The sequence below is a fragment of the Columba livia genome, chromosome 5 (assembly GCF_036013475.1).
Source record: "Columba livia isolate bColLiv1 breed racing homer chromosome 5, bColLiv1.pat.W.v2, whole genome shotgun sequence".
NCBI classification, from domain to species: Eukaryota; Metazoa; Chordata; class Aves; order Columbiformes; family Columbidae; genus Columba; species Columba livia.
This window is the reverse complement of record NC_088606.1, coordinates 11,808,810-11,824,159: the sequence shown is the minus strand read 5'-3', so window position 1 is coordinate 11,824,159 and position 15,350 is coordinate 11,808,810. Positions and strand designations below refer to the sequence as shown.

Sequence of the window (15,350 nt, the reverse complement as noted above, 5' to 3'; positions counted from 1 at the left end):
CATGCTGCTTTAAAGATACAGAAAGCTCCACAAGTAGAAGATTAGCAATTGACTGCTACTTTTATTTTCTTTTTTTGCCTAGATTTTTAAAATTTCAGTCATTATAGAAATAAAGATGGTTTTATTTGTTGTGGCCTGATACCTCATTGCACTTTGGTAATGAGAATCAGAAGCTTAATGAGACTGTAAGTTTGAATGACAGGCTCCTTTTGAATTCTCATTTGAGCCTTGTCACCCACAGCTTGAGTTCATCTTGAGCTTCTGTAGCCTAAAATTTTCTCTAATGTAATAATGAGTGAAGCAGGCCTCACTGACTTGAACTGAAAATGCAGATAGAGGGAGCGTACCGAGAAAAAAGGTATGCAAATGGAAACAAAAATAATTTTACCGGACTACGCGTATGGTTCAGGTCTTCGTAGAATCCCATGACCTGTGGGGTAGGAAATCCCCGTTGTTGGAGGCAGACTCTTCAGTTGACAATGTTAGTACACATTTTTTTTAGATTTCATTTTTCTTGCCTGTACTGTCACTAAGTCAGTTAACTTCTTAATTCCTTTTCTTTTGTTTAAACCATCTAAAAAGTTGCAGGCTTTTTTTGTCACAAAGCTACCTTTCCCATCCTGTAACTCCTGGCAGATAAAGATGGTGCATTGTTAAAACAGAAATTAATAGCCTGAGATGCTTCTGAATTATTGTCTTTTTCTGTGGATTATCCACAAAACTACTTGGAGGTGCTGCTTCTAGAGAGCTAATATGTGAGTGGTAGTAGTATGATATAGATGTGGAAGGAGAGCTTCAGTGTCTGGGCTTTTCACTGCCACCCCATCCCAGGCGGACCCTGCCAAGGCAGTCTGGACTCACTAGTCTGAAAGGCTGCCGAGCTGGCTGGGCCAGCCACTGGGGAAGACACGAGACATTGTCATCTTGCTCCCTTGTCACTGCTCTGGAACCAAAGTCGTTCCCAGTGTGGCGCTGGATTCACTGGGGAGCCATGTTAACATCCTTTCTTCCCCCAGTTGTGCCAGGTGCCCCGCATGTGGTGTTACCCGTGTTATATGCTGCCTTCGGCTTTGGGGTTTCTGTGCTCAGCTGTGTGAATTGAGCTGGTAGGCAGGGAGAGGATTTTGCCACTGGAATGGGATTACTCTGGTATATGCTGAAGTCATTGGAAAGACACCCTTTGATTTCAGTGAGTGAGCTCTGGGATGAGGAGTGGGGAGGAGGACTGGAGAGAAGGCTCACAAGAAGTTGTATGTTGCCTTTTTATCATGAACCAGGAGTCAGTGTCATAGCCTTTGCCAGACAGTTTGGGTAGGTTAGAGAAGAGAGTAAGTTAAAATTAGGGAATGAATGTCAGAAGGGAGTATTAGTTTTCTAGTTGATAAACCATTAAAGAGGTTTGTAGGGCAGTAGGCTCCCAAAGCTGTGTGGTAATGTGTGATGTCTCTCCTCAACGTGATTACAGATGTGTTCAGAATGAGGTGTCCCAGGTCCAGTTCTTGAGCCTGAGCAGAAATGGTTCTATGGGCCACTGCTTATCAGAATCATAGAACAGTTTGGATTGGAAGGGACCTTCAAAGCTTGTCTAGTCCAACCCCGCTGCCATGAGCAGGGACATCTTCACCCAGATCAGGTTGCTCAGAGCCCCATCCAGCCTGGCCTTGAATTGTCTTCAGGGATGGGGGCATCCACCACCTCTCTGGGCAACCTGGGCCAGTGTTTCACCACCCTCATTGTAAAAATTTTCTTCCTCATGTCCAGCCTGAATCTCCCCTCCTTGAGTTTAAAACCATTACCCCCTGTCCTATTGTAACAGGTTCTGCTAAAAGGTCTGTCCCCAAGCAGAGTACCACAGTCACCCTGAGAGGGAGAGACATTGTCAGTCTCTTGGCGTTGCTCCTGGTTGGGTGTTTGTGTCCTGGTGGGGAGGGGCTGAAGCTGGCTCCTCACCCTCACATTTTGGGAGGCTGTCCCAGCTCTATGACTCAGGAACACCTGAGGCTTCCTTGCTTTCTGTCACTGTGACTGTCTACACATGCTACACCAGGTGAACTAGTGCAAATAAGAAGGATGGCAGGATAGACTTGCTTTAGAACAGCATACCTGATTATCTGTTTTTAACAGCGAGGAGATATAAATGTTCAAATATTTGCAGGTTTATGACAGTTCTGGACGAAGGCCTTTCACATCTAAAAGCTTGCGTCTCCTTTACATCTTGATTTTGTTTCAGAAAAATAGACATCATTAGTGGGCAAAAAGAGCAGGCTGTTTGTCCTCCTTTTCTAACAGGCTTATATGTCTAGACCTTCATTTCATTTTCTTAAGTGCCAGAAATGAAACAGTTTGTTTCAAGTTGAATGGGACATGTCACTTGATATGAAACAAATTATTTTTTATTCCAGATTTTTCTTTTTGTTGAGAAAAGCTGAGAAGTTGTGTAAATTCAATTAGTTTGGGCCTGATTTTCTTCCTGCCCTATGGTGATGTGGTTTGATACCTGTACTGAAGTATCTGTCATCATGTGGGTTCAGATCAATATACCTGCCCAGCATCACGATAAAATTTCAACATCTTTTTGACCCTCGGGTGTACGACAGTGAGACTTGGCATCAGATGTTTGGGAATCAAAATTATAAGATTATTTGGAAGGACAATATCTGTACATAGGAAAGAGAGATTCTCTGAGAGTGGGCAATGTATTTCTGAAGAGCTTTTCCATGCGCTGTGTGCCTGTACTAAAAAGGACACCTGCAATGGTTCTGCTTGCTCTTAAAGATGCCCATTTTTAGAGTAATTCCTGGGGAAGAAAACTTGACTTTTATTATTGTTTCATTGCTCTAAGTAAAAAGAATAAAATGGGAAGAAAATATATCTTCTCTGTGTGGGAAAACACTGGAAAACCCTTATTTTTGCTTTGCAATATCAACACATCTCTCAAAAGCATAAACTGACGTTTGAGCAATTGCAGTTCTGTAACTCTGCACAATTGGGATAAACATTGAAAAAATCTTGTGTGTGTATGTTTTGGTTTTGTTTTTGTTTTTCTAAATAATTGTAGGATGGTTTCTTTGCAGGTAAGTCCATTCTTTAATTTCAGAGTAAGAGCTGATTTGTGGTTTGTTTGCTTTTTCCTCTGTAGAAACATGAAGATACAGACTGCCCGTGTGTCATGGTTTCCTGTCCTCATAAATGTAGTGTTAAAACACTGATGAGGAGCGAGGTAAGAAGTCATGCCCAGTGTTGTGCTGAAAAATTAAATGCTTTTTTTAGTAAGATCTCGCAAGAATTTTGCCAGAAGCCATTTCTTTATTAAAATGTGAGATCTAAAGAAAAGCTTTTTCTACCACACAGTTAAGTGTGATAACACTTGTATCTTTAATGATTTGCTGAAAAACTATCTAAAAACAATTAATTTCTTAGTTTTGTGTCATTCTTACACTTGGCTTGCCCAAGATTAGCGCATGTCTTTCCTGCTTTCATTTTTACTAGCGCTCCCCCTACCCTTCCCCCATTTGAAGCGTTTGTTGAGCACAATAGAGCAGCATCTTGAGGTAACTAACTTACATTAAAATAAAAAGAGAGGATTAAAATGTAGTGCACATTAGCAGGAGTCAATAAAGACTAGAAAAATCATATAAATGTGTAGAAACTTAAATTATAATTAAATCTGTTAAATTTGAGAAAAAATAACAACTGGTGCTTAAAGAATTAGTGTAAGATACAGGATAATAGGAGTACAACATTCCAACAGCCAAATGCAACAATGCATAAAAATTTCTCTTAATGTATAGAAGCTAGGAGTAATATATAGAGCAGATTAAAAGAAAACAATTAAAACCTGTTGTTTTTGAACAGATCCATGTTCTTGTGCACTGAAAGATATAAGTAGCGTCTGTCAAAGTCGATGTGTGTTATTTTTTCCTAAAAAAAGAATTTACTCACCAAGGATGGAAAGAGCCTATTTAAGTCTTCAGCACTCTGTAAGCCTCAGTTAAGGAAAGTGCAGTTTCTGAGGATAAGCTTTTCTCTTTTCACTGGTACTTATTGCCTGAGTTGGATTTGTCCTATTTCTCAGTTACACTTGTAAATTCTTAATTATGTTGTAGTGCACAAGGCAGATAAAGCATCTGCCCAGCACAGGGGCAGCCTTCTCCCCAAGGATAATGAAATATAAAATACATGATAGATACTGTAGCTATTAAGAGAAATTGAGCTGCTAAGAGAAGAGAAAATATGAGCCAGTTCCATCAGTGCGTGCTTCTGAGTTTAGATCCTGGTTCTGGAGCACTTAGACGTAATCTTAAATCTTGGCTTCAGCAGTTACTTTGAGAAGAGGTGTATCTTGAGTGCTAACAAGAATCGACCCGTTAAAGCCTGGGTCCTTGCACATCTAGTCAGAATTGGGTTCTGAAACCACTGGTAGAAACAGCACTTTAAACAGTCATCTTGCCCTGCATCATCTGTTGCTGTATGTTGCTTAATTTTTTTCTGATACTGTGAAAATGTATGTATTACTTAGCTGCATGGTTAGGGACAATGACTCTAATGCAGACAATAGGGAAATGCCTGCCTAACAGTTTGAGAAAATTCTGTAGCGTGAATATCATATTTCTATCTTACCTAGAATAAAAGGCAATTTTTGATGTTTAATTTGTAACTCTTTGGCAGACTTCTGGTTTTGAGAAGTTAAAAATGTGGCTTTCTTGTAAAACCTGTTATGCCACCTGTCTCTTATTTGGTCTGATTTTTTTTTCTGAACCACGTGTCTCTTGAAACTACACCGCGAATTTCTGCAGATAGTGTTTAGAACGTAATAGGCGTATATCAGAGCAGAACTGATTCAGCTCTTCTTTACGTGGAGGTGGATGAGCTGAGTCACGTGGGGCTTATGGGGTGGGAATTTCAAATGCGATTTTGAAGCCCAAAAGAGGGATGCCAGCTGAGGAGCTGGATTCCGGCTCCTTTCTGCTTTGTGGGAAATAAAAACTGCAGATCCCCTTTTTGAAGAGAGAGTGTTGTTGTGCTATCCTTTCCATAAATGGCTCTTTGCTCCAACTCTTAGGCAGTTTGCATCCAGCTGCTGCCCTCTGTGCTGCAATGGCTGCTGTCTGTATATATATGTATATGCTTCTGTGAATTGGTTTATTTTTAAATGAAAAGTGGTTTGTGCTCATAATAATCCAAGATACTGGAATAAATCTCAGTCTGTGAAAAATGCAGGCATTTTACTAATGAGTTTTAATTCTGTGTACTGCATTTTTTAAAGTTAATTAACTGTACCTATTCTAAAATTCTTTGTCTGTTTCATGCAGTACTTGTTTAGTCTTTTTTGTGTAATTTAACCGTTAAATTTGGGCCAGGGAATTGCATGTTATGTTTTGAAAAATTGGTTCTTCATGAAATTAGGATTAGAAAAAATGTACTTTACTACAGTGAAACTGATCTTAAGACTTGCTCAGAACACTGGTAAAAAATCACTTGTTGGAAAAAAATTAGTTGTTCACTGAAGTCAAATTAAATAATATAAATAATTGTAGATTGTGTTCTTTTTGTTTGCTTTTTTTTTAATTGGATTGCCTATTGAAACAGTCTTTAGTAGAAGTTTCACTGTATATTAAGTGTATCACACTGTATACTGTATTGGCATGTGCGTGTGGTTTACATATGTGTATATATAGTATTTGCACTTTAGGTCAGGCTGGAGAAAATATACACACATGTATTGTATGTTCTGCAAGTGGCACACGATACAAACCTGATAACCTGTGCCCTTTATGTTTTGAGCATTATCATGCAAACGTCTTGCCAAAACTCACATTTTTTTCCTATTGCAGTTGAATGCACATTTGTCAGAATGTATTAATGCCCCAAGTACCTGTAGTTTTAAGCGTTATGGCTGCACTTTTCAGGTCAGTATATAACAATTATACTTCCCAATTGATGAAAGTCTGCAAATAGAACCTAACTCTTTGACATAAAAGTTCTGGACTTCTCTAGTCTTGGTTAAGAAAACATCATCCAGTTGCATCAAGTGATTATGCAGCAGATGTTTGGTTTTGCATTTTAAAATAAGCAATATAAAAATCCCACACGTTCCTGCAGTGGTTTGGGAGTTCAGTTATTAGGTACATCTTGTTGAAATAGAAAGATGATACTTTTGAAGAACTTTTTAACTTAAAGAAAGAGGAAAGTTCCTTTTGTTCTCCAGAAAACAGGGTAGTAACTTTAGTTGTTTCTATAAAAGTATTTAATTTCTTGAGCTAAATATGTTTATATTTTCTCTCATTTGTGTGTCTTAATATTTTTATTAAGGTTAAGCATAGGTTACCGCACTTAAAACATGTATTTTTATGTGCATTCATATGTCTGCGTGCACATAGGTGTATAATCAAGGCATAGCATGAAATTTACTTTTGAAAAAAAGATTTAGATGTTAATCTTGGCAATTCCTGCAATATTTTACGAAATTAAACCCAGCCAAACCTCAGAGTGTAGTTTCAGTAGTGTTATTCCAGTCTCTTCCAATATTCTGCTTCCCTTACCATGTATCTTGGGGAATTTGGATGCTTATATAATGAAGAGATTAGTCAGGAAGTTTCAGAAACTGCTGACAGGAAAAAATGGAGTTTATCAGATAGTGTGATTCATTAGTTAGTCCGTGATAACTTAGAGACAAGAACTGTAAGCAGCAACACTTTTCAATAAACTCCTTCCTGCGGGTGTTTGCAGGTTCTTAAACAACGAGCATTTATCACTTAAAGTGTTAACAGTAATGCTCTTAGCGGTAGAACTGATCAATGCTATAACCCTGCCCACTGTTATGTCGTATGTATTGCCATTCATTTTATGTATGTATATGTGTGCATATATGTACATATATCCACATATATATTTTTAGTATTTTATATAGAGTACATACCTTGAGGATCATTGAAACCCTTGCAGTTGCTTTGCAGCGTATCTACCATCAGAGCTAATATACTCTGCATTGCAAAACACTTACTGAAGTAGGTGTAATGCAACACAATACAAATAAAGTAAGTAACGTGGTCTGCATCTTATGTACTCTGTATATGATCTATGTGTGTTCTGTAAACTTTTTATATAGTGGTTATTTGTAACAGCATTTATAGGTTGTGCAGAGGCAGCAAATCTGAATACCAGCAATCATGATAACAAGATGACAAATTAGGCGTTGTAATATCTCTCAGAGTGGTTTATAAAGCTGGTAGTTTCCAATGATGATAAATTGATCTTAAATATTTGTCTTTAATACTCAACAGAGGGAAAATTTAGTGCTTATGAAGCTGTTTGTGAAATACAACCAAAGTTTTAAATTATGGTTTGGGGAATTGGACGTTTTAGATTTTGTACGACTCAAGAGTTTTATTGTGCTTTGTTTACTGTAAAGCTACACAGAAGACTCTAAAATACAATTCATTTCGTAAATCTTGTTCATCTTTATTGCCTCTGATGTATCTGACACACTGGATGGAGATACATAGCAGTTGTATAAAACACTTGCTGTATTAAATGTATTCCTGACTTTTGTAAATTCCCAAGTAGATTTCCCTTCTCTCTACAGTTCTGCAACATGCATCCGTGAACCAAAATATGTAGTGTTGGTTCGATGTCTTGATATACTCTTTCTTTGTAGGTTTAAAAGAAGTGGAATTGGCTAAAATGTATAAATTCTTTGTTGTCACAGGGAACAAACCAACAAATTAAAGCACATGAAGCCAGCTCAGCAGTGCAGCATGTTAACTTATTGAAAGAGTGGAGCAATGCTCTAGAAAATAAGGTATATCTTCTACTCACTTCTAATTTTCATTGATTTCTTTAAATCATATAGAAGTACTGGAAGAAGCGCTTTTTTTGTCTGTTCAACAGCTGTTCAACAGTACAGCTAAAGCACTTGTAGGCTTCAAAAGCAGTCAAGCCATTTAGTATATCTGGTACCTTTGTTATAACAAAATGCTGTGAGAAACTTGGCTTCGCAACTCCATATACAATTTTCTTCATTGGTAACCTAATTAAAATATTTTCTTCACATAGATAAAAGGTCCAGTATTAAAGTTCCTCTCTGAGCTGCCTTCTTACAAAAGGGAGGGCTTGGAAAGCTATGGCAGATCTATGAGCTATATTTTTCCAGAGATAACATTATAAGAAGTACAATGTAATAAACTAGTTATTTACTTAATTTATTTTTGTTCTTGCTTCCCAAACTTAACGACCTGCAAAAATTAATTAAATTAAACATATGGTAATTCATTGGCATGATGATTTCTGCTTTAGTGCTAGACCAGAATGAAGTTCATGTTGCAGGGCTTCCTTGGGACGCCTGGTTTTAGATTGATTGGGATTCGGGAGATGCTGGAAATCATATCGGTATCAGCTACGATCTTGTGAATCGTTTGAATGAATTAACCATCTGTTCTGCAAATAAAACTTAAGGCTTTGATTTAAAAAGAGAAATTTTTTAAAAATCACTGTTTTCTTAAATACTTTTGATAAAATTGTACATAGCCATTAAAATGATGCTGCTGCTTTTGGAGGGTGTTGAAACAAATCCCAGAATTACTAAACTGTTCTACAGATGCAGGCAGAAGAATCAGGAGCTCCTTCAGATTTTTCTAGAATGAGCAAAATAAGAGCAACAACTCCAGTGTAAGCTTAGGGGCAGTTAAGATATTTGTGGCTTGTGACTTCTGTCACCTCTCAGCAGATCACTAGCTCGAGTTTAACAAACTCGGTCTAGAAAGCGAATTCCCTTCTGGGCCTACAGTGACTGCTCATGTGTGGCTTTCCAGCAGGTCCTGTGGCCGCAGGACGCAGAGTTTTAAAGCAGAATTAAGAGGAACAGCAAAATATGGTTTTTGTCCCCAGCAGATTTGTCCCTGGACTGCTTGGTTTTGAACTTGAAGCCCTATAAGGAAACCATGGAACCTAGGGGACGTCTAGTGTAGTTTTTTTAGATAGGATTTTTACTACCTGTGTAAGTTTGATTATCAATAACAATACTTAATTTTGGTTTTGCACTAGAATTTCTTGGTTAATGTAGGAACTATGTTATTTTTTTATTTTAACAGGTACAAGTTCATATCCTCACTTCTTTTTTTCATTAGGCTGACTGAGATTTACAATTTCTTTTACATCATAGGAAAAAAGCATGTTCCCTGTGACTTCCAGAATAGATCATGTTCTGCCTTTTGTCAGGGTCCTGAGAGGTGCTTTGTCTCTAAAAAATGCCCAGCAGTTCTGTGTTTATCTCCTATAGAGCTAAGACAATATACACTTTACTACTCTTTTATGTTCAGTTTTTGGTTTAACTTTCATTTAGGACTGCTTATCATTGCTTGTCCATTTTCTTTTCTTTTCACTTCCTGCTTTGTAGCCTTCTTCCTATTCATAATAAAGAGTTGAATCACTGGAAATCCCAAGGCCATGCCACGTTACCAGAATAGCTAACCGCATATCATATGTCAGTGACTTTATTCTAGGGAAGGGTAGCAAAATGATTTGTAACTTCACATTGTTCTCTTTCTTTGAAGAGCAAAGATAATTGATGCACTGAAGAGCAACGGTGTGAAGTTAACTTAGTTGTTGAATATCACAGAAATCTTGGCCCTGCAGAAGTCGCTAGAAATCTTCTCGTTGGCTTCTGTCAGGTCAAGATTTCATCAGAAACGCTCCCTGTGACATGGATGGAGGGGAAATGAGGTTTTTCTTCTCCCCATCACCACGTTCTTTAACAGTGCTGGTGGAGTGTGCACCCTGAAAGTCTCGGAGCTGCAAAGCTTGTGCCAAGTTATGGGTTTGGTATTTGAATGGTGCTGCTGGCAAAGAGTAGTAAGAGAAGGTCAGATGTAAAATTTTGAATCAAAACTTTGTGGGGTGAATTAAAATCCAGGGTTTTGTTCACTCTGTGATGGGACAGACTTGCAGACTGAGCTCCCACAGGTTTTGTGATGTTGGAAACAGTGACTTCAATGTAATTTTGTAGCTTCATCACATTTTTAAAGAAATCTGATATAAGCTCATTTTGCTTTTTTAATATGTGACTTAAATATGGGACCTGTCTATTTTAATGCAGTTCTTTGTGGCATGAGAGGGTCTCTTCCTTTCTATTTTAGTAAGCAATAAGAAGTAGTAGCTTAATTTGAAAAACTGTTGAATGTAAGAGCATGCATTATTCTAGCAATATTTCCAATATGACAAGGAAGTAAAGGAACTGATCGATGTAGTTTGTGAATAGATGCTGTGTTTTCTTTACCTTTTTTAACTCAAATTCCAGAGATTTATGCCACATGCAATTAGGAAACTATATTTAGTGTTCAAGATTTCTTATTCACAGATTACCTCTGAACTACTACAATTACGAACTTAGCAGTGACAGTTCTGTATGATTAAGGGCTGCAGGACATAATTCCATTTTTCTTGTCTTCTGTAGAACTGCGTGGAAAATCTCAGTACAAGATAGGCCCACGTATCCTAACTTGTACAAAAATGGAAAAGTGATGCTAGTGACACAGAGTGTAACTGCCTTGTGATTGGGAGGCCTGGGGAGGAAACAATGAGAAAATGGGAATGTAAAGATCACAATTAATTAAAGAACTCTGACTCATTAACGAAAAGGAGGATGCAAAGAATTAAAGTGGCTACCCGGTGGATCTGGAATCTGTGGGAGGCAGGGGTACTCGTTTAAATTTAAACTTGTTTTTGAAAATTTTCTCTATTACCTAGACATGTGTTCCCTCAGCCTCGAGATTGTTTCTCTCTCTGCACTGGCAAAATTAGCTTTGTCTCATTTCTCCTGAGCCTCTTCTGCCAGTTTTTCATATATAAAATGCAGAACTAATGTAGGTGTGTATATGCACACATTCTGTGTTGTATTGAAAAGCAGATAAGCACATATGTAATGGTATATTTTTGGGCTCCTCTGCAATGAATGTGCTGAATGCCTGTAGACTTTGGCAGGCCTGTGTCTAGTTTAGGCTAGTATAGAAATGGAAATTATTTACTGTTTTAAAGAGGCTGACTTCTTGAGTCTGGGAATGCAGTGACATGTAAATGATTCAACTATGTCTGATCAAAGGGCAGCTAAGGGGGTGGAATTCTACAGAGGTAGCCGTATCAGAGGTAAAAATACCTTCACCTGAAACCAGCATCTCTGTTGGGGGTGTTGGTGCAGATTTTTTGAGGGAGAACATGAGGCATCCAAGTAATTTGTCTTAATGTGGAATGTTTATCAAAAGATTTTTGTGGATCAGAAATGGTGCTGCTTCTAATCCATATGAAGATCTATCTGTGGAATTAGGGCATGTCCAAATGTTGTTTTGTGTCAAGTATTTGTTTTCTACGTTTTTGCCACTGAATAATCTTGCCTAGAGAAAAGTGAGGGGTTTGTTTTGTTTTTTTAAAAAGCAACCAACCAACACAAAGCAACCCCCTTCCTCGAACCACATTAATGAACAGAGCACAAAATAGTGTGATGGAGAACATTTGCTGTATTACTTTCATCTCCAAAGAGATATAATAAATGATATTCTTCCAACAAGGCTCATGTTTGAAAATCAGAATGAGTCACTAATGAATGAATTCATAAGATGTCAATATAGAGAGAGAATATAATCTGCAGCTCCTTAGTCTTTTCTACTTGTAGGCACCATTGGGTTTTCCTTCCAATGCATGGATCCCTTCTGCATTCACTCATTTCAGGAGTCTCCATCACCATCACATCCTGTGAAGCCAAGCCAATCCCATGCAGATGTTCTTCCTTAAACTTGCTCTAGATCAGTTTAGATGGGAGTAGGTGAGGAAGATGAACATTTCCCTTTCCTGAGCAGCTTTTCAGCTGCTTGACTTTCCTCTGCTGTCCTTTCTGCGCGGGGTTTGAGATCTTAGTGCTGATCTAGAGCTAAATAGGTTGTTTCTTCCAAACTCCAAGCAACTCCCAAGTCACTTAGTGGAAACCAGGGAACCAAGCCACTAAAATAACAAGCTGAATAAAGAGAAGATTACGCTTAGACACAAGTTCTTTTGCTGTTTGTATATCCCATCTGCACTTTCATTAGCCAAACTCGTACCAATACCACGCTGTGGAAGTGCAACAGTAGCTCTCAGAAGGTTGGGGTTTATTTATTTGTTTGCAAGATGTGGATAGGGATTTTACTAGGATCTCATCCCTTTCATATGTGTAAGATAGCTTAAAACTAATTAAGTTATAGGTATTTTTAATAAACTTTGGCAGGAGTAATTGTAGAATTTTTTCCAGGTGGCCTTGCTCCAGAATGAAAGTTTGGAAAAGAACAAGAGTATACAAACTTTACATAATCAGATTTGTAGCTTTGAAATAGAAATTGAAAGACAGAAGGAAATGCTGCGGAATAATGAATCTAAAATACTTCATTTACAGGTAAGAAATTTAGAATCTCCCCATTAAAGCAGAAATGGCAGTAGCTTCTGTTCTGTGCCTTTACACTTGTGAAGTGAGGTGTTCTAACTAAAAAGGGGGGGAGAAAGTTTACCTTATTATAAAGCTATTTTGTTTTTTTTTCACTTCCCTAAAGCACTGCAGTTGCCCAGCCTGTGTTAAAACAAAAACCCTGTTTAAAAAGGGAAAAGTTTGAAAACAAAATCACAGATCTTATCTCAAGAATAATCAATTATTTTTTTCTTCTCTGCAAAAAATTAACTGCTTAAGGAACTGCTGTCAAACTGGAGGGCAAGATTAGCACCTTCAAACTGTCATGTGTATGATGTATATTTCTTTTCTACTTGCTGGTATTTTTAAAAATATTAAGCATGGGTGAGATCAGTCTGGTGTGTAACTAATTCAAACATAGTACGTTGCATTTGAATGCACTTTTTAGATCCGTGTTTCTGTTATCCTTCTGAGGAATATGTATCTAATTATTCCTTTGCCAGTAGGTTTGAGTTTCCTTAGTCTGTGGTCTGATTCACCTGGCCACTCGCCAGTGTCGAACCAGAAATCCTCTGGATGCTCCAGCGTGGTGCGTAAGCCCAAGCTGGAATTCTTTGCTTTGGAGTCAGAGCTGACCTGGAAAGTGGATGCCAGGAATTTGTGTTAGCTTGCGTGATACTGGCCACAATTAGGGAACCCTCAGGACAGGTTTAGCAAGCTGTTGTGAAGGTGTTGTTTACACATTATGTAAGTATGTCTTCTGCTAGAATATCGCATACCTGCTTTAGCGACCAGCTTAAAGGGGTGTAGATAAAAACAGTTTTTTTCACTTCCTGTTCACTTCACATATTAAATTGCAAATGTGGATACTCAAGAAAGATAAAAGTATCCAAACTAGAGTATGGCTAAAATTCAAAGGGTAGGACATTCAAGAGCTCAGAGCCTTGAGACCCTCAATGTTGGTTTATAAGGAAACCTTTAAGTTTGGCAGCACCAACGTTTCTCCTTATAGTGCTTGTTTCTTTCCATGTTCTGCCCACATAGTAACCAGCTTAGCCTGCCTTAGTCATTATTATTTGGTCTGATGATAGTCTGGGATATGGCTGCATGCTTACAATATTGCATTCTGACACTGGGGAGCTAATCTTTGTATGTACTGATATTGCTGATTGAATCTACCGGGAGGTAAGTTAATTTGTAAGCCTGGGGTTTTTACACATGCTGTCTCAATAACCAGTGATGAGAGGGGAAATGGAAAAGACCTAGAGCAAAGTTTCTGATGATTGTCTTGAAAACAGATTGCAATATCTTTGATTTCCTCAAGCTGTAAGTGTTAGCAAAATCAATTTTCAAATGGTTTATGTTTAGAAAAAAAGAACAAAACAAAACAATGTGGTTGGCAGATTTCAACAGGTGGCTTTTTGGTGGTAATAAGTACTGGAGGATATGTTTTGCCTTTTAAATTATTTTTTTTTCCTCTCCTTTTTTGCTTCTACTTGCCAGCTACTTTAGTTTAGTTATTTTAAGTCAAACTGTGTTTTGCAGCTATTTTAACCCGATTCCTTCTGCTTACTGGAACCTCGTGGTTCACTCAAGTTGTTAAGGGCATCCTGGAAACACACCTCAACTTGGTTTTCCCTGGACAATATTATTACTCTTCTTCTGGTGCCTACTGGGCGTTGGAGGAATGAGTTACCTGTTGCGAGCTGTTCTTTTTCTGGGTTGCACTGGGCAGCCGTGGCTGTACAAGAGCCACAGATGTTTCCAGTGTAGAACTACCCAATTCGGGTCTGGCCAAGCGTTATTTGATTAGTCCCCTAAGTCCTATACATGGTAGTAATTTCTAGTACAGTTTCAATATTAGTTGTTGTGTAGCCGCCTTTGGCTTGAGAAGAGCTGTTTCTGGCATCGTCTGTGCTATGAGGGGTTTAGCACAGCTGCTGGAAATGCATCAAAGGTGTCTGGGAACTGTCAGGAACCTCAACCTTGAGGTGTTTTGATTCGGATTAATTGTCTATATGCTGGTCTCTAGGGAAAGTGTTTTTACCATGAGAGTATGTGATACTTTTTTGTCTGCTGTCTTGTGGAAAGGAACTTTTACATCCAGTATTCAGTCATTCTTAGGAGTATATGGAAGCATATGAGGAAGCCAAGTCTTAAACTGAGTGTGGACATGAGGTACTTAAAGACAAAAGAGACAATGACCTTGTGAATATAAAATGATTTGATTGGCAACACATTCCTTCAAAGGAGAAAGATATATGGTTTGTTTTTCTAGTCAAGTAGTGCATTTGATTCCTTTTCTAGTTTGTGCTTCAGCTTTTCAGTTTTGCTCTATCAGTTGCAATGGAAAGGTCCATTAGGAGCACCTGAAAGAGAGAGAACTGCAAATATAACTTTCTTCATTTCCTCATGATATTTTCTGAATTCTTTTAGTAATAACAATGCTAAAATTCTGGAAAGTGTTTATTAGAAATACCAAACAAAACCTAGATGAAAATTAGCATCAAGAAGAGCCCTCAATGATTTGCCAGGCATATAACTCTGGATTAATGATCTGGAGAGGTCAGTTGCTGGAATGAAAAGTGCAGGCAGAAAATTGATATCTACTTGAAAATTTATGAATACAGTGTGAGACATCTGTGTGCTTTCTAATGGAATAATTAGAGAGAGTGAAATTCTCCACTGCTGCATTAAATTCAGGTTTAGTACATCAGTGTCTCCCAGCACGAGGGAGGTTGACTCTCTGTAGGTTAAAAAGATAGAGATCCCACTGCTTTTTAAAGACAGGATACAAGTCTATTTTTGATTATTCTGTCTCTCTTGAATTCTCATGAAGAGGTACAGGAGATAAAACACTATATGTTTGCCAGCATGTAGTAGAAGCAGCTAAAACCCAGAATGGGTTGTACATGTACGAAGATAG

At 38.1% G+C, this 15,350-nt stretch overlaps 1 protein-coding gene across 12 annotated transcripts in view; it reads left to right on the top strand.

The window, feature by feature from the left end:
• Nucleotides 1-15,350, top strand: part of TRAF3 (TNF receptor associated factor 3) — a 74,609-nt gene that overhangs the window by 47,675 nt on the left and 11,584 nt on the right. For 8 of the 12 annotated variants that reach the window (XM_065063435.1, XM_065063430.1, XM_065063429.1 and 5 more), the window contains 4 exons: nucleotides 3,140-3,220; nucleotides 5,835-5,909; nucleotides 7,709-7,801; nucleotides 12,275-12,415. In XM_065063435.1, coding sequence (XP_064919507.1) covers nucleotides 3,140-3,220; nucleotides 5,835-5,909; nucleotides 7,709-7,801; nucleotides 12,275-12,415 — 390 coding nt within the window. The remainder of the gene's footprint in view (nucleotides 1-3,139; nucleotides 3,221-5,834; nucleotides 5,910-7,708; nucleotides 7,802-12,274; nucleotides 12,416-15,350) is intronic. The other 4 variants (XM_065063437.1, XM_065063436.1, XM_065063438.1 and 1 more) reach the window with 3 other exon arrangements.